The 19,524-nt window shown below is 39.7% G+C and overlaps 1 protein-coding gene across 5 annotated transcripts in view; it reads left to right on the top strand.

Moving 5' to 3' along the window:
• The window catches only part of PARD3B (par-3 family cell polarity regulator beta), a 369,189-nt gene that overhangs the window by 284,417 nt on the left and 65,248 nt on the right, over positions 1–19,524 (top strand). For all 5 annotated transcript variants that reach the window (XM_085228738.1, XM_085228737.1, XM_085228736.1 and 2 more), the window contains one exon: positions 8,641–8,937. In XM_085228738.1, coding sequence (XP_085084864.1) covers positions 8,641–8,937 — 297 coding nt within the window. The remainder of the gene's footprint in view (positions 1–8,640; positions 8,938–19,524) is intronic.

Genomic DNA, 19,524 nt, shown 5'->3' with positions numbered 1-19,524 from the left:
ATTATATGAGAGACATTTTATTGGAACTCAGTGTTGCACAATGACTAGCGTTTGACATGCAGAGTACTTAGATAGCAAAGACCCCACTGTCCTTGGGTATGATGTACTGACCTTTTTTTTTTTTTTTTTACTGAAAAGTACAAATTACAGCAGCCTGAGAATTCCTTTAAATCGGTGTAGAGAGTTAGATCTGCAACTTATAGTCTGCAAAGTTCCTGCAGACATAAGGCCACCTTAGAAGAGCAGCTTGGCTTTTTTAAAGGCATTGGAACATCCTACTAAGAAACTGAACAACCTGGTCTGTGCAGTCAGCCTTGCTTTCAGCTGGAGGTTGAGCAGGGAAACCTTCAGAGGGTTCCCTCTATCCTTTTTTTTTCTTAATGGTACTTCAGAAAATAACACAGAATAGTTACAAGTAGAGAAAATTACATAAGTAAAATACAGCATTTAATGTACATGAGGTGGTTATCTGATTTTAGTAACAGTCTGCATTTCACCAAATACAGAACTAATGTGGACAAAAGTGAGCTGCTGAAACTTTCTCAGATTTAACAGCAAAGATAAAGTCCTGCACTCGTTGAAATCCACAGGCAAAAATGCACGGACCTCATTAGAGCCAAGACTTTCTTTAGAGGGCAGGGTCCTGTGTGAGTGGGTAATCGTGCCCTGTCACCAAATTGAGATAAAAGGAAGAACATTAAGGTACCTGTCTACTCTATTCAAAGCTCACACTTGGTCATCAGCAAAATCATCATTTTGTAGTACAAAAGGGCTTCATTTCTTCTTCAATTTATCATAAACTTAAACTGCATTGACCATAATATTTATCTCCGTCATAATTTTTTGCATATAGCCCTCCAAGGGCTGCTTCCCTGGTCAACTCAGCATTACGTGAGAGGTGTAGAATAGTTTTCCAGGACAGGCAGTGTTTTAACTCAGGTGGTTTGATCATTGGGCAAGGTAATGCTTGTTGCAAGATCTGTCTATTTAGGCAGAGTTGGTCTCCTACTTCTTTGAATTTATAAGATGTTTTTTTCATTTCTGAGACTGTTTCTGTTCTTATTTAGAATTACTAATACTAATCATGAGAGAGAGGTTGCTCATGGTAGAATGAGATAGAATGAGGAAACATTTGCAAAGTTTATGGGAAAGGTGTTTTTGTCAGAATGTCCTGAAAGATAATGTTAAATTAGATATTGTTTGAGTTCACATCAGATGTCTTCAGTTTACGGGCAAGAGGTGGATTTTTATTTTATTTTGTTTTATTTAGCTATAAGACTGCCTCTAAAGTTTTCCTGGATTATGATTGAAAAAATACAAATGAGTCTTTTCCTGATAAAAGATGCAGGTTTGAATCAGATTGTTAATGTCATTATAGGCCATATCTGCGGAAAAAGATTACGAAATAAAAAGTTAAAAGCACTGTACTGAAATTATTTCCTCAGATATTCAAGTAAAATATATCCATTCCCATCAGTGATGGTGGTTTATGAATATCTGAAGGCAGGATGTATTCAGTCCACTATTATGTAAATGAATGAAAATATAGTATTTTAGTTACCAAAATAAATTTTGCTAGCAGCTAGAAAAAAATTAAAATATTAAACCCAATGGAAATCTAAGTGACCTCCTGCAGAAATAGGTTGCTTTCCTCTAGACAACCCGTTACTCAATGTATGTATGAATTAGGTAAATGAGAGACAAAAGCAGAAATGTTATGTAAAATCACAGTTGAAGTATTAAGATACTAAATCAGATGTAAATTGAGTAATCATTGCGATATGTAGATCTCAGGGGGTAGTCACATGAGCAGGGAAAAAAGAAGTAGAGCAGCTTTCATTCTGCTGTTCACAAGGAGCAACCAAGCAAGTGGAAAAATGTTAAATATCTCAGTGATTTTAAAGCACTTAAAGACCAGGTGCTTTTTAAGAGTTTAGGTACACCTCAGACTGCTTGTATACACACTCATTACCTGCTCTTCTTTTTGTGAACAGAGTAGAAACAGTCCTAAAAGACCTATGGCTCCTGCCCTGCTTCCGTTGCATGTTTTATCTGTCATTGTTATTCTTCCTTCCCTCCCAGGAATACCATTCATTGACTTAGCCAGCAACTTGCTTATTCATGTATGTATTTGCTCTTCCCCAAAGTCTTCTCCTTTGAATCTGCCACACAAGAAATGTTGCTGTATTCATCTGAAGGATTAAATGAGGTTTCTGAACCACTCGGTATTTTGCTGTTGTGAAATACGCTGTTTGGTCAGAAGGTGTATTTTCTTTCCCTTTGTGGTGTTTGACTACTTAGATGGGCACCTTGGGGCTCAAACCATGTCATTCTTTGTGCTGTGCTCAGGACTAAGCACATAGTCAGTGCATGGTTTATTTAAAAAAAAAAAAAAAAAAAAAAGTTATATCACCTTTATGCTTTCCATGAAAAGTCAGAAGAAAATTGTGTACTGCTGCCTTCTTGGGCTCCTTGAACAACTTCACAGCTGTCAGTAGACTTTGAGCATCCTCTCTGCCCTCAAACATAAGGGCAACCTTTCTGCAGCAGCACAGCTTTTTTACAGGGGCTTACTGACAGCGTTGGGCTTACATGCTACCCAGTGTTGTGCTAATCAATTTTTTACCTGATCTTCAGATATAAACAGACAATAGTCTGTTTCCAGCCACAGGGGGTGGGGGCGACCCTTCATCTGTTAAATAGGAATCATTTAGGTATTTCATACTTGTATTAAACCACGGATAAAGCTGAAGCTGTAACAGCTTAGCAGAAAGTATTGGAAAAGCTGCTGCTACTTCAGTAAGTAATGAGCAAAAAAAGAACTGAAGATCATTACTGAGGCTGGATGGGGCATCTGGAAAAGACAAATGTGCCTAGTCCATTGGTTTTAGAACCTTCAGCATTTTCTTGTGTCCTGGTCCAAAAACAGCCTCTGCCTGGTGTGCCAAGAGATGAGGAATATCTGCCATGGCTTTTCCCAACCCTCTCATTCCATTCCTGAAAGCATTCCTGGATGTGCTCCTAAAGTGTCTTCTGCTCAGTTTTTGTTTGTTTGTTTTGTTTTGTTTGTTTGTTATTTTATTTTGTTGAGGTGATCCCTATCCCTTCCAGCAGCTGCCTCTCTCTGCATGAGATCTGGCTTCTAAGCCAGCTTTTGCCTGTCAGTGTCTCTGTCACTGATGTTAGGGTAAAGCACTTTAGGTTGTGTTTGTAGGCTGTGAATACGTATGTGGTCATTGACAGTAGCTCAGCAGAAACACAATAACTTGTTAAGCCACAGTAACTCAATGGTGTGTCTGAGCTTTGAGCCCAGCTGGAAGGATTTGCTTGCTGCTTGGGCTCTTAACCCTTTTATGGCTGTTGCACTCTGAATGTGTGTGTCTTTTCATGTGGTAACACATGAGAAATCTGTGTATATGACATATTCTGTGGGTATGTCAGAGAGATAGGAAGATTAAAGGTAAATGAGAACATTTTCTTGATTTCTAGTTCTGGGAATGTACTACCAAATGTTACCTCAATGCTTTCAGAATACCATGCCCCACTTTCAGGAGCACATGAGACTTATAGAATCCTGTCTTCATTTGAATCCTAAAAAGTAGGATGCAACATATTTTGAAAGTGAAACCTATCATTTTATTGAGGTTATATATTTTATCACGTTAGAATTTTTTGTTGAAATGATTTGTTTTTAGAAAGCGATAGTGGGTCTCAAAGGAGACAAAAAAGATAAAGATAGGATGTGTGTTGGATGCTGTTGAGGAAAAGGTGGGTCACAGGAAATAAAAGGGCACTGCTTGATGCAGCACTTCTGTTGCTTATTCTCTGGCTGCTTGTGTGCAAAGGTTGTGTTTTTACAGAAATGCAGCTAAGGGAAGTTGATGTAGTTGCCATGCCATGATTTAACTGGAGAGCATGATGTTCAGGTGGCGGAAAAGAGCGAGCAGGATTGATATGGGATACCCAAAAGGAAATATAGTTAACTTCCCTTCATTCTGAGAGGCACTTTTTTCCCATTCTCTCATCAGGAAGTTTGTAGAAACTTCAGTGCTACACTAAATTGCTCAGATGGTGACCTGTGCCTCTCCTCATCTCTGGTTTCACTGCCAGCATCATGGTGCTGAGTGACATTTTATCTTTTGTCACAAATTTGCACCAGTTGTTTTACCAGATCCATCCTGTGCTTTCAAGCTCTTGGACTCTCTTGTGATTGTTGTTTGCTCTTAATAACTGTAAGCTGGTTGCTGTGAAAATTGTGTTGATTTAGAAGAATTTTCTTTATTTTTGTGGTGGGAAGTAAAGATAATGTTTTTTCAGATGGGGAGGAAGGTGCAACGTAAAAGGAATAGAACGGGATATAGCAAAAGTCTGCTTAACAGGATTGGCAGAGCTTCATGGGAACAATGGAAGGAACAGTATATTCACTTTTTTTATACTTCATCTACTGGGATGTGCTGTAGAAAAGTCTGCATTAAGAATGGGCAAAAATCATGATGCTGAAGTGCACTCAAGCTCTTCAAAACTTCAGAAGAATGTGTGAAGCAACTTCCAAGTTGAGAAACATAAGAGAAGGCCTGGGAAGCTAGGAAATAGTAAGAAGAAAAAAAAGAATCAGTTGTCTGGCAGTTTATTTCTGTGTATTTGAGTATTTGGATTGAAGTGAAAAATGTGATCACAGAGCAAACTTTATGGATTTGTGCAGAAGAGTAAGAAGGAAACAAAATATTAATGCAATTGTAATAGCCATGTTGAAAAGATGAAACATTGATCATGAAAAATTTCACATAACCTGATATTGAGTGGTCAGTATAGTATCGAATGGAAATAATTGTTCCCAGGAAGGTTCAGTTTACAATAGTGGAAGTGATTGGAGGTTGCATTCACAAGGAGAAGATGAAGAAGATAGGCTTATTCACAGGAACAAAAGAAAATTGAGATGACCTAATTTCAGCTTCTCTTGTCTTGGATAGACCAGTATTGATAGCAGGGCAAATTGCTCTCAGTGTCAGATATGAAAGCAAGAATCACATGGTGTTGTTGTGCTGCATGACTCTTTTGCTTTCAAATGCATCTTAAATACCTAGGGGATAGATGATGCATTGGTCCAAGGAATGTTATGTCTTCACATTTTCTGAGAAGCTGCTGTGACTCTCTTTGTGAATGTGTGCCATGCCTTCTGCACTGGTGTGCAAAAAGACCATTCCTACAACATCCTCTTTTTCTTCACCATGTCATCCCATACAGGTCTGTAATAATTCCCTACTGTGACTTGAACTTGTACCTCAGCTGATATATTCCTACACTGAAGTCTGTTAGGCTTTTTGATTACTGATAGGGACTGAAGCTCACCAGTTTTCCATATTTTTAAGAATATTCAAGTAATCTTCCTCAAACTTTCTCTGAAAGATAGAAACAATCTCAAACTGCTCTGTGAATTTTAATAGATGAAGAGCAGGATAACGAGAAGCAAGGGCTGCTACCAAACAGATAAAATTGTTGGTTGCAAGAGCTAACAGTTATTTGTGTGAACTTTTTAAACAAAGATAGATAGATTTTTACATTTCTAATGTAATCCCATGTGGGACATGTAAAATATTAATCCTTCTGCAAGAGGGTTTCTCTTGAAGTCTGTTTATGTATGAAAGATGGAAATGAGCAGCATAGACCTCCCTCCCTGCTTCCTTGATGTCTGAGGCCATATTTGCAGTAGAAACCCACCCCTGTTGCTGTAGCACAAATGAGTGCTTTCAGGTGTTGAACTACTTGCAACAAATGGCTTTTGCACATATGGACCAAGAGTTAACTTTGCTCCAAATTTCTTTTTGTGAATGATGAGTGCGTTTTTTCATGTTTTTTACACACAGACATGGGCAGGCTGACTCCCTCCACCAAACCCTGCTGTAAAATTTCTTTTATCTTTATTCACAAACCCTTTGAGGATAAAGGCTTTTGCATGCTTTCAGCTGCTTTTTAATTATTGCTGATTTGCTAGCAATAGTTTGTGATTTAGACAGAGAGGAATGCTGACCACTACTTTTTAGTTCCTGGTTTCATATGCAGCTCTTCCATGTTGATTTTTCTCTCCCTGCTATTGCCCGTTGTTTTCTGAATAAAAGTATGACCTTTACCAAGGAATACACCAGTGTCACCAATAGTTTTGCCAAGGGTAAGTCGCATGTCCCATCATTCTGTGAATGCTGTTAGGCTCTCACCATCTCAAGAAGCCATCATCCAACTGAGCCAGAGCAATCAGCAGTAAAATGAAGGAAGTGCCTTGCTAACTGAATTTATCACACGCTGACACCAGACTGTGCCCTCCAAAAGATTCTACTGGAAAATCTCCCTTGCGAATAGAGCAAGAATTGTGCAGCATCAAAGGCACGTTTTGAAGCCTGTGATGGCTGCAAGATACTGGATCACTTGTGTGAGGCTGCGCTCACTGCTAGTGCCTGACCTGGGCCAACATTTGAATGCAAAGCAGGGATTGTGTGTGGCATGAAAACCTGAAGCAACAGAGGAATAAGGCGAAAGGTATGGAAGAAGGGGACTATGCAGAGGAGAGAAACTCCAGGTAGAAAAAAGAAGAAATTTTGAGGAATTCATAGATAGCCTAACTGTAGAATCTTGGGAGGTTTTAAGGATATAGACGGATTATAGCTTATGTTCTTCTTATTTAATGTCTGAGAATTATCGTAGTAGATTGCATTCAGGCCTTGTGATTACCTTTACTGAAACTTTAAGAAAAAGTGAAGTATGAACTTGGGCAGAGATGGGGAGTTTGAAGAAAAGCAGAAATGTTGTGTTATGAAGATGATGATGTCTCTCCTAGTCTTTGTAAGAAGATATTGAGAGAAGAGAAAGGTGATCTGCTCCAGTGAGGAAAGGCAGAGTGGATGGTGGGCACCCCTTATGCCAAGGGCCCTGTATCATTTGCGGGCTCATCCCACTGTAAAGCATGACTACATTTTAGGTATTAAAATCTTACCTTTTTATTTAGTATCCTCACTAGATGTGTCCTAGCACAGATAAGGGAGTGGCCTAACTAGAAAGCATGCATGACGCTCCTTAATGTACTCAGGCATATGTGTAGAAAAGCAACTTGTTTTCATTAGAATTACTTGTGAACCTATTAATTATTTCAAAAGAAATTACCATTTATTTTGATAGTACAATTCTAATGAAACAAAATAAATGGTATGAATCTCATTCCTCTCTTACTTAGCTGCTTTCTGTCAGACTGAATCATCAGAGCTAAGCTCCTGATGTGCTTATCTCTTTCCTGAAGGAGCCATCTTCTCCAGGCCTGTTCAAGATTCTCAACAAAATCTTCATTTTTACTATGCAGAGTTCTGAGACCCTCATGCTCTACTGAGGCAACAAAGTCTGCTTATACCCTTTGTACTTGCTCTTCTGTAGTACAAATTATACTGTTCCTTCTACAGTGCTGCGGTACTTCAGATAGTCATAGAATCATTTGAGTTGGAAAGGACCTGTAAAAGTCATCTGGTCTAACAGCCCTGCAATAAACAGGGGCATCTATAGCTTGTTCAGGTGCTCAGAGACCTGTCCAGCCTGGCCTTGGGTGTCTCAGGGGTGGGCAACCTGTGCCAGTGTTTACAGTCAGCAGTAAATGCTGAATTCTTCTGTCAGTCACTGTGTCTCTGTAGTCTTCTGTTCTTCATTTTTCCTCAATTACTCTTTATTTTCTGTAAATGCTACTTATTACGTACTGTGATCAGCATTCTGCTTGATCCATCTCATGGCATTTAATTATGCAGTGTTGTAGAATAGCTGAGCAGTTTGCAGAAGTTGCATGCTATATTCTTCTTCCTATTCCTCCAGAATTAATGTTGAATCATTGAATATCAGCTGAGTTTGAAGTTTACCTGAATATGCTTTACTATTCTAAAGAGATTACACAATGGCTCTGATTAGCAGCAGGATTTTGTAATACCACTTAAGGCTTTATCACAGTGGAGTACTGCCAGTAATAGTCTTTAATTCACTTATATGTACCAATTCATCTCTGTCAGTTTTCTATTAATTTCTTTGCTGTTTTACTTTTTGCCTATCCCCCATATAATGAGGCATGATTTCCCCATCTATGTATCCAAAATAAAATTAAAAAATTAAATCTTCAGCAAATTAACTATGGCCCTTTGATTTGAGGCAGCTGTGCCATCTCTCCATGCATGCTTACATTTAATTCACTTTTCACAGGTTAGTTTATTTATAAGAATCTGGTAAGTCAACTGGCCAAGGGGAACAATAATTTTATTGGCTACTTTAGATTAAAAGTGTTGGGATTGGGTTAGGTATATTAATTACAAAAGTGGAGAGCAGGTGTAGAATTAAAACTGTACACATGCATGCATGTAGACATACAGCTATGGAGAGCCACCATATTAGCATTATTTTTTTCATCAGAATGATGACCACCTTGATTACAAAGGTGATTATGAGAGGTAAATTTCCATGTGAACAATTCTGTTTCATTTGGCACCAGTTTCACAGTGTACGGAAAGATCTAAACAGTTGGGTTTGGAGTTGGTGCTCCATATTTACGTGATGAATCAGTGTCTGTGGTTGATGTTGAAGCAGATCCAGTTGCATATTTGTTTTTTCGTTTGTCATTATTAGGATTGGAGCAAAGCATCAGGAGTTACGACAAAAGCAACTGAGAGGCCTGCTTGACTATTCTACTGGTCCTGGAGGACCTGACATAGATGATGATGAGGTGGATCCGAATTATGCCAGAGTGAACCACTTCCGAGAGGCTTATCCAGCAGCAAGCATTTACAGACCATCATCACCAGCAGTCGCAGAAACCTTTGTCTATCCACGTGATTCTTCTTCAACACCAATGGAGAGGGAACACTTGGAAGGATTGTATGCAAAAATAAACAAGCAGCACTACCCACAGGTTCCTGGTGACAGGTAATATTGCCACCTGGCATTAGAAACAATGATAGCTTGGGAGTGGGCTGGACAGGGAGGCTGTTCAAATGCTCTAAACATCTGTATTTACTGGCTGGAAAGGCATGAATTTCCTCTTAACCAAAACTGTGATTTGCTCCAGCAGTGCCCCCAAAGCATCTGAGCTAGTCAGCAGTCAAACAAAAATCATTAAAAAAAGTCCATATTTCACAAACAGAATGAATGAACAGACTCCAGTCCAATTCCTTCCCTGCTGAGAGTGTGTTTTTTTCCTTTTTCGCTCGGGAAAAGTTCTTACACTGCAGCAAAAATAATCTCTGGTTTCACATCTCTTTCAATCTGCTGATCATCAAATGCCTATTAGTAACAGGTTTTGTATGATAACATGATATATTGCATATGTTTACAGTTTAGTTTCCCCCAGCTGTTTGATATTATGCACTTTCAATTAGACTGGGGAAAGGACTGGGAATCATGGCATTTTTATGCAGACTGTGAAGTGTGGCTTCACAAGACTGATTGCCTTTCACAGCCTTTCCAATAACCAAGTGGGAAGGAAAGAGCAATTTTTAATCCTTACTGTCAAGCTTCCAGGTTGATAGCATTAAAGAAAGATGGTCAAGTTTTTGCCTGGATTAAAAAGAGAACAGCATTTCCTTTAAGCTGATGATTACCCACCATTATGGTAGTTTTAAAACTAGATGTTTCTGGAATTTGGGACTAAAAGAATGTAAGATTTCATTAGCATTATCATGGTGTCAATGTATTGGATTTTTCAAACCAACATCTGAGTATGTAGGCAAGATATAGAAGTATGAGAAAAGAAGAGCTGACAGAGAAAGACATGGAAGACTTAAGGAATTGTTTATGCTTTGAGTTCATATTACAATCTGTAGTGTCTCACCATTGCCTCAATCTGTGCTATGTGATACAACACTTGTTAATTTTGGAGAGCACAGATACAGGAGTGTTTTCAGTTTGTGGCATTACAGTACTTTAAAAATGTCTACTGAGTCATTGTTATAAATAGTAATAAAACGCTTTTGACATAAATTTAAGTGCGTAGCAGGGATTGGGCCAAGTATTTCTCTTTTTTTCACCTAAATACAGTATGAGAGAGATCTTTCCAAACATAATGACATTGCTGATTCTCTTCTTTAGTATTAACTCTTCTGCTGCTGCATAAGAGTGAAGAGGGTGAAGTTAGAGGCATGGATCACAGGTTTTTGCCATTAAAAGGGTTTTGCTTTCCTAGAAAATGCTTGGGGTGATTGTCAGTGGAGTTGTATGAGCATCTGTATATCACAAAGAGATCAGAAACTTCGTTCACACTAACTCAGGAAACCCAAGGAATTTCCAGCAGGAGGGAGCCCAAATTCAGATTCATACACTTCTCAAAAATAAATATGTAGAGATGTAACTCAGCATGAAAGTAAAACGTTGTCATAAAGGTTGCTTCATAGTATCAGTTTTAACAAGGACTTTATAGCTTAACATTTTAAACGTGTCATCAGTTTGGAAGTATGGTTTATGCTTTGTTTTTACACGCAGTATAAAGAAGTGTCCAAGTCTCTCCCTCTGGCCTCTTTTGTTTGATTGCTTGTATCGTGGCTGTAACTGCACTGAATGAGCTCTTGTCTTGTTGTGGGGACATGATTGAAATGCCAACCAAGTCTGGATTCAGTGTCAGGATCCTGGATCTTAGTGTGGCATTAGCTGTAATTGCACCCTCAAACACGACAATTCAGTGAAAAACTAAAACCAAAACTTCTAACAGGCAAAGAGAAAGTTACCTCATATCTGACCCATGGTCAGATGTCGTGCTGGGAAGGCTGTTCCATCTGTGTTGATTCTGTACTGAAAGACAAACAGTCCACAACAACTTAGCTTTGTTGAATTTCTCAGGCTTGTAGAGACTTTTTAACCAGATTAGGAAAAAGTAGGAAATGTGGGATTCTTATTAGGCTGCCTTTGTTCTTTCTTTAAATCTTTGTTTCCTTTGTCTCAGAAACAAAAAGGTTGTTGTTACTCACCAGCAGAAATGTGCCAAACCTGAATAATTTGAAGTGAATTTATGCAGTGTGTTGTGAGGTCTCAGCCAGCAGTTGTTGAATGTGGCGGCAACTGCAGGCAAGGAAATCTTTTCTGTGCTGGAGGGAGAGTACTGAAAGGAGAAGAGAGATGTGGAAAGAAAAATCCCTGGATAACATGTTAATTACAAAACCAAATCTGCTTTCAAGGGTCAAGTATGAAAACTGCCTTGTCTGCCTCAGAATAATGGGAAATAGTTATAATGGATGCTTATTAACCAAACCAAAGTTATTTTGCATTTGCAGGGTTGAACATTTATCAATGCATTTGTCATGTAATACCTCATGTTTTGGTCCTGCTAACGCATGCATGCTCTCTCCAAGTTTTGCTATTAATTTTACTTTAGACGGATGGCTTTTTTTCCTACCTCTGACTCTTGACTTTGAAATACTGTGTGTGGAGGCTTGATCAGTGCTTAGAGTAGATGAGGTTTAGGATAGAAAGAGGTCTGAACACAAAGAGAATAGATGACTCCATTTTGGGCTGGGAATTCTAGTTATGTGTCACTATGGTAGAGAATTAAAACTAATCATTTCAAACAAGAAGTTCATTTTTATTTCATTATATTTTTGCAGAAAAATGTATTAACGTAACAAATGGCTTTCAAAATGTGGAGGCCATTTGTAAAAAAGGAAGCTCAGTGGTCAGATATGTGCCGTTTACAATTCACATACTTACCCACCTCTCCATTTCTCATCACCAATCTCCATCAAGTCTCCTCCATTCATTTTTCTCAGCAGATTCTCAGTTTAAACGGAGAGTCTCCCACAGAGATCCCACTGTTGCAGAAGCAGTAGGCTGCACATGTATGAAGAATATTCCTTTAATCATTCTGAAGTATGTCTGCTGCCTCCAAGCACTGCTGCCTAGGGCACCGCAGGCCCGGTTCACAATGCTGTTTGCATAATAACGTCCTCTTTACCTACAATGGTATCTGGCGTCTCAGGGATTCTTTTGCCTTGGGTTCTTGGGGATTTTGCTTTGTCTTGTTTTCATCTGCTGTGTAATGTTCTTCTGCAGTGTTCCAAAATTGCTGATTTTCATTCCAACGATGACTATATTCAGTGAAATGGATTTAATTTTTTGTGTATATTTTGCTGAAAGCTTTGAGATTTTTAACTAAGAGAGATGCTACATAAATGTAAATTGTCCTTATTAATGAATATATTGAAAGCATTAGCATGATCAGTGTATTCTGTGAATGTTAAGACGGTAAAAAAAAAAAAAATAGCTAGCAGAATCACACATTCCTTTGTAAATCAAGCATTTTTCTGTTTATTTCTAATTAGCCACAATTTTCAGTAATGCAAATGCCACCCTGGAGGATAGCGCAGCCTGCAAAGGCACCTCGTGCAGCTGGGGAGCTCACAGGGTCTATGCTGTGGCCGCTGTACACTCCTTCAGCTCGCATTGAGGCTGGGCGATCTGCAGCCCATATGTTCCCAAAAGGAGTGGGAAGTCACATCTCTGAGCTGAGTTATCAAGGCTGTACCGTGACAGTGCTAAGTTGCACCATGGCAGAGTCTAGGTGTCAGACCAAAGCCAAAAGAGCATATGTAAAACACTTCTATCACTTAAATGTCAGGCATATCGTGTGTTGTAACCCTTTCTCACGTTTTGAATAAGCAACTTCCTCTTTCTTTCCTGCCCTGAACATGGTGCTGCCAAGTATATCCGAACACTCCGAGCACATCTCTGGAAAGGTTCTAAAGACATGCTCAACTTATTTGCTCAGCCCAGAACTATGAAACATTTAAAGTCTGATGCCAAACTCATTGCCAAGTATAATTCTTCATTTATTTATGTGTCTTATCTTGGGGAATTTCAAAGTGCTGTTCTGACAAAAATGAATACAGCTTTCCTTTGTTTAGCAAGAATACATTTCAGAACTGTATCTTGTTGCAGATTAAAAAACAAAAGGAAAGAAAGAAAGAAATCACTGTTTTATTGCATAGGAGTAGAACCCAAAGCCCCAGTCTGCTCCACTTTTCTGTTTTTTGGAGATGCTATGTTGGGTCCCACTGTGGAAGGAAGATCTTATGTGGAAGATCTTATCCCACCGTGGAAGACTCAACAATGTTAATTAATTAATCAAAAAATGGATCTTATACATTTCAGAGTAAAAGTTTCCTCATGAAAAAATTGCACTCTCCCAGAAAGTACAGTCTAGCAAAATACAAAGTTGAAAATGAGGAAAATGATCCCTGCGCAGGGCCCAAAGTGTGCTCCCCACATCTCATCAGAGGGGCAAGGCACATTGAGTGATCTGCCGTGCTCAGAAAGGACCAAAGACACATACTGCTGCTGTGTGTATCCTGAAAGCTAAAGGCTATGTGTAAGCTGGGTGTCATCCTGAGGGGAGAGCAAAAAGGGTCAAGAAATTTGAAATTTAACAAACAGTATTTTTTTTTTTTTCCCCTAAAGGCCAAGCTAAATACTTGTAGTACAGGAACTACATGTAGTTCCTGTCCTGTTGAAAACAAGGCCTTCAGAATCCAGAACTGCACAGACAAGGTTTTGTTCGGAAAGGACAAGTTAGGGTTGTCCATGTGTGTCTTGGCCCTATAATTCTAGTAAGCCAGACACTGGAGTTAAATTTTTCTCAGTATGGTGTACCATGGGCATTGCTCACTATCCATCTCCAGCACCTTCTATCACTGAATAGGAAACAGCATCCTGTTGCTATAGGAGTGGGTGGTCTTCTACTCAGGAATGGCTACTCTTTAAGGTGGAAACTCCGAAGGCAAGGTAGAAACAAAATGATGCTCTGTAATCTAAAGTACCCTTTGCTGTTTTTGTGTAATAGCAAAAAAAAAACAAACAATGTTTAGCAGTTTACTCTCTTTTCTGACTTGTAGATTTCTGACAACTGTTAAATTCAAAGCTGCATTGGCAGGTACAACAGAGGTATGGAGGTTTCTGTGTGCTCAGCAGAGCAATCCTGCTCATGGAAGCAGGGCAATCCAAAAACCATCCAGGCGTAGGTTGTACTGTTCTCTGCACCTGGTACTGTTTTGGTTTCCTTCCTCAGAAACGATGAGTGGCTACTGCATGCTCACTGTGCTAACTAGAGAAAATACTGAGTAACTAGACCACCTGAGATACTTTTAAATTTGCTTTAGTTTCATTTCCTTGCTATATAGGGGGAAAAAAAAAAAAAGTATTGGTAGCATTCAAGATAAATTGCTTTCCAGACACAGTTGAAAGTGCTGTTTCCCAAGAATTCCTCATCTAAATGTTTCCAACTTTAGGAGCCCAGCCCTTCTGTTCACTTCTCATGGAACTCAGGTGACCCTGTGCATTTTGAAGCATATCTAAACAGAAAGACAATGTCAGATTTTAACCAGAGCAGAGTTGCTGCTGCTGTGTAATATGTACATGCTTGTTTGAGGCCATGCATTCTTCAGCAGAAATAAATTCTTTTAGGAATAGTCACAAATCTGCCTACATGCATCCTGCCTGCTAGAGTTTGCATTTGGATCACCTCACTTATTGACAGATGTGTAAAATTTTATATACTGCACTCCCATGACTCCCTTGTGACTGTCCTGCTGCAGATGCTGGTGAGCCTGAGCTTTGGCAGCTGTGTTAAGCATTCATATGCATTCAGAGGTTTTTGTTTTTTTTTCCCCCTCCAGCCCTGTCTTTCCTTATGTGATATATTATTGCATGGAGTTATTTTACGTTAATTTTGCCTATTCATTGGTAATGTCCCATTCTTTCTGTTGTTTGAATGCAAATGCAAAAGATAGGTCCCTGGAGAAAGAGCAGGTCTGTTACTGGAAGATGAGACCATAGCAGAGGATACGGAGTGAAATGCAGATGGTGTTGTCAGCCTCTTAAATGTACAAATAAAGACAAAATGAGATCGTCCATGCAGCTGGAATGAAATCATATGGCCTTGCATGTGTTCCTGCCATAGCGTATTTCCTAGCAGGAGATGCTAAATTCTGCCTTATGCAGGATGTTGTTTGACCAAAAGCTGGTACTTGTTCCATTAATCAGCAGTAGAATAACGTTTGTATGTATTAACTTTTCTCTGCACAATAATTTTTTTTCCCTACAAAACACCATTTCATTTTAAATGCTAATGTGTGTGTGGTTAATTAAGAAGCCAGAATTGACTATAAGGTTGGTAAGCTCCAAGGAAGAGAGAGGAAGATCATTACACTTCTGCTCATAGATAGCTATTTGTGAACCAGCTGATAATGTGCAAAATTAAGATTTCGTAAGTGGCATTTTAAATGAATGGTTAATGGCTGAAGATTAATTAAACAGTCAGAATTGTTCAAAAGAGAAGCTGTTAAAATCTTGTTTATAGGCCAGTCACTTGCATGCTTAAAGTGCAAACCCTAATGGCGTGTGGTATTTCCATTTAACAGGCAAGTGATGTAACTTGATTATTTTTCTTGAACAAGGAAATCTACCTCACTGGATATGCTATATAGATGGATAGATGCAGCGTCGTGTGGTGCGTTTTCCTCCTCCTAATTAACAGTTGTCTAGTAGCAGTGCAGGCAGTGAAATGCAAAATCCTCTGGGACTTGGTAATCCTAAATAAAATTGCTAAGTCTTTTTTTAATTAAAGTGTAAGGGACATGGTTAAATGTGATGTGATTCTGTTTCCCTGCTCTCCAGTAGCCTGTTCTATTCCATACACTTTGAGGTTTTCCAGGTGCCCAGTTTTTCATTGCTTCAGGTTGTCTTCTAGTCAGTGTGAGTCTCCTTGGACCATCATTCACCTAGCAGAATTGTTCTAATTAAAGAGAAAAAGATATGTTTCCAGTCAAGTTTAGTCTGTACTGCAATTCAGGTTAAATGACAGATGTTAGTGTAGTCCTGTTTCCCTGACTTCAGAGAAATGACAAGTAGAAGGTCCGTATGTTGCTCACAATAGTGAGGCTTATTTTTCCAATGAGTCGTGTCCCAAGAAAGTATTTTTCTTCTGTTTTCCCCTTTCCAGCCCAGTTCCCAGCTCTTCTGTTAACACTCTGCTGGTTTTCCTGGAGCTTCTATCATTGTGTCTAACCAGCTTCTAGCTTCAGGATATGCAGGAAGCTCCAGAGGAAGACCTGGTGACTTTGCCTTGTGCAGGCTTTGCTGTGTAGCCCACTGTGAGGTGGATATCTGTTGCAGACCTCAGCGAATTCACTCTCTGTCCAGAGCTGTGAGTTTAAAAATCTCTTATGATTTTTTTTCAGTTCCTACTAGTTAAATGGAAGAAAAAGGTTCTTGGTTTAGTGAAAGCAATCAGTAGATGAGGGTATGGGATTTTGTCTGTACACACTGAGACTCGTGTGTGAGCGTCCACGCATTTAGATACCAAGTGATGATGTGAGTTCACAACAAGCTCTTCCCTGACTTTTCACTTTGTTGAGATAAGTTATTGGCTTTGATCACACTATTTTTTAAGAACAGTGCAAGTTTAACTGCTTGCATCCAGGCTAAGTGCCTAGGTCTGTACAGTGCTCACACAGCCCAACTGTTCATCTTACAGTGGAAACACACAGTTCAACTTGCTGTGGAAACTGCAAGTCTTAATTCTTTTGTTTCAGTGAAATGACTTAGCTCTCAATTGAAGATATAAATAGGGTAAAACATAAGATCTAACAGGGCCACAAATCTGACCTGGGAGTGAGTCAATGGAAACTACTTGTGGAGGGTTCAAGCATCTAATAGCAGGATAAACCAGCTGCTCTTAAACAGAGCTCAGGAGATTGCTCCCTACTGAGGTCAAGATGCTGCTGGTGAAAGGTTATCCAGGTACTTAGTAAGCACTGTTGCTGGCAGCAAGAATACACGAAGCATGAACCAGAGCTTACAGTCAACAGAAAACCAAGAGTTGATGTTGTTTGAAAAGCTGAAAATCACTCAATGTTGTGCTAGCAAAAATACTGGGAGGACTGAAGAGATGTGATGGAAATGGCTTAATAGGCAGCGGGATGCAGAATAAAAAGGGAATAATTGTGATTATTGTCTGACAGCTGTGCAGAGCATGCAGTCGATGACAATCACTAAAATGTGCTTTTTCAATCCATGATAAGTCCACTGGTAGAGAAAGTAATGCAAGGGAGTCATTATATGCCCTGAAAACGCTTATTTCATCAGCTCAGTTCTTCTGATGTAGTTAAGTCAGTATGTACTCTGGACCTCTGTGACTGCCCTTCCATCCCTGGAAGGAGGCCTGGCACCGCATGGAGCTCACACGTGCAAGGGCTGATGAACGGTTTCTCTGGCAGGCCATGTAGCTGCAGATCATTTGTTGACATTGATCAAGGTACCTGTATTGATCCTGGGATGGTCTAAGAGAATTGTGACTGTTTTGTGGAGAGCAGTGTTCACAAAGAATGGAACAAGTAACTTGTCTTTGACTGCATCTGAGAGAAAGTGAGGTCTTTCATTAGGACAGAGGCACATGAGGGAATGATGTTGCTTCAGGTAAGTGCAATAGTTATCTTCTGTTACCACTAACATGTCCTGGATGTCTGGGGGCCATTTGTTAGAAAGCAGTGGAGGTGATTGCGTGAAAGATTTTATACTCTCCAGCTGCCTGCAAAACAAGTAACTGCCTTCATTTTTCTTTTATTTTTGCCAAATCAAACTGAAGCAAAGAAGAAAAAAAGGAAGCAACTTATGATAAGAAGAAGGACTGTGTGTGAAATACCATTAGGAAGTGCTAAAAGTCGAATAGATTTAACATACTTGTACAGCAGTAAGTGTCCCCTTCAATTAATTTCCCCTTGTTGTCTCTCTCCAGTTCCTTACTGCTGTGGCAGTTGGTCAGTGTGACATTGTGACATTCCCCCAGTGTCTCCTCCTCATCTGAATTCTCACGCTGGGAGATGGTAACCCCTTCCTTCCAGAGACTTGGCAGCAGTGAAGAGAAAGGAGAAAGAGCCAGTTAGTGTTATAATACTTCAAACATCTTCTTGTTTAGTCTCTGATGACCCATATTTATGGTTTAATTTCTCCATTCACTTAAATTTTAATCTTAAATAGTGTGGGTTTTTTCAGCATAATAGTATCTTAGGGGCATTTCTTCACAAACCGGTATTAACTGGAAAATGTCCTTCAGCTCTGGAGTTTATCTGTTGTAAACACTTCTGCCCTTAAGCTTTGATGTCTACTTAGTCCTGGTTACGGTTATTACCTTGTAAATGGAAGTCAACTGCAAATGATCATTATGGTATTTACATAAAATGCATGGAAACCAATTATCGTGCAACCAGCTCTGTAAGTTAAAGCATGGGACTTATTTCCAGTGCAAGTGTTGGACAGTCTAGCAATTGAAAAGGCAAGCAACAGCACACCTTCAGAGGGATGGCAACAGGTTTAAAATGTGTTCTGTCTGTGGAGAGGGAGGTTGCAGCTGTTTTCTGTGTCGATGTCACATAATGCTCAATTGGCTGAAAGAGAGCTTTAATTGAGCACTCTTGTGTGCCCTGAGTGTGCTGCTGGCCAAGGAACCTGGGTTGCCCCTGTGCTGCTCCCAAGGAGGCAGCTCATCCCCTCCTCGCAAGGCAGCACAGCGCAGCACAGCAGCTGGGTGAGAGCTGGCAGATCAGCTCCAGGGAACAGCAGCAAAGCAGTGCTAAGCCCATTCCTAATTGTTCTGGATTGTTAGTACCCAAATTACAACCAAACTGTCTGCAGCTCTTCGCCCGAATAAGGTGCTGTTTTCTTTCTTTGGCATTTTCTGCTGTCCCTCACTTGGAAAGAAGCAGGAGGCAGTTATTTTATGCTGCGATGTACAATGGCAACGTTGAAGCAGCAGCTGCTTCGGAGAAGGAGAGTAAAGGGGACTGGGGGGAAGGAATTGATCTTTTCCTCCTTTTCTCTCTAAATACCACTGTCTGCACCAGTGCTGATGCTTTGACCTCTTTGCTATGGAGCTTGAAAGGTCTCTTGCACTTAGTGACATGCTGTGGCTCCAGAGCTGAACAGGCAGAAGTCATTCTCTTTCTTTGAGCGTCGTTGCAAATAGGTTATCAATCTAAATATGATAAGTGCTCGGGTATTCCTCCCTAAATTTACACTCATTAGTTTAAGTACTGGTATTTTTTACATGTCTGTGTGGCTTTGGAAATGATTAACAGTATTCCTTCATACCTTTTAGCCTTTTATCTCCACTCTGCCCGCTATCTCATTACTATTAGCCATGGCAAATACACCAAACGGCTGAGTGGCTTCATTGTTCTGGTGGTTTTCTTTTGAGGACCTCAGTGCACAGATACATGTTAATTTCCCTTTTGTGTGGAAACCTGCCTCTGAGGAATAAGATTACCAGTATTCAGTCTCTGGTCAGTGAAAACACTGAGGTCTGATATCTTCTGAATGCTTTGTTTCGGTTCATGTTTCTAGTAGCACAGTGCATTTATAGAAGTGGTCTATTTTTCTGTGATGCCCATGGAACATCAAATTACTGTCCCTCGTCCTTAGGAAAATTATTTTAACATGCTTTCTAAGTGCTTTCCTTATTCCTGGGGTTGAGAAATG

Source organism: Meleagris gallopavo, chromosome 7, assembly GCF_905368555.1.
Source record: "Meleagris gallopavo chromosome 7, MGAL_WU_HG_1.1, whole genome shotgun sequence".
Classification (NCBI taxonomy): domain Eukaryota; kingdom Metazoa; phylum Chordata; class Aves; order Galliformes; family Phasianidae; genus Meleagris; species Meleagris gallopavo.
Note: the sequence above shows the minus strand (reverse complement) of the source record. Positions and strands in the feature narration are given on the sequence as shown.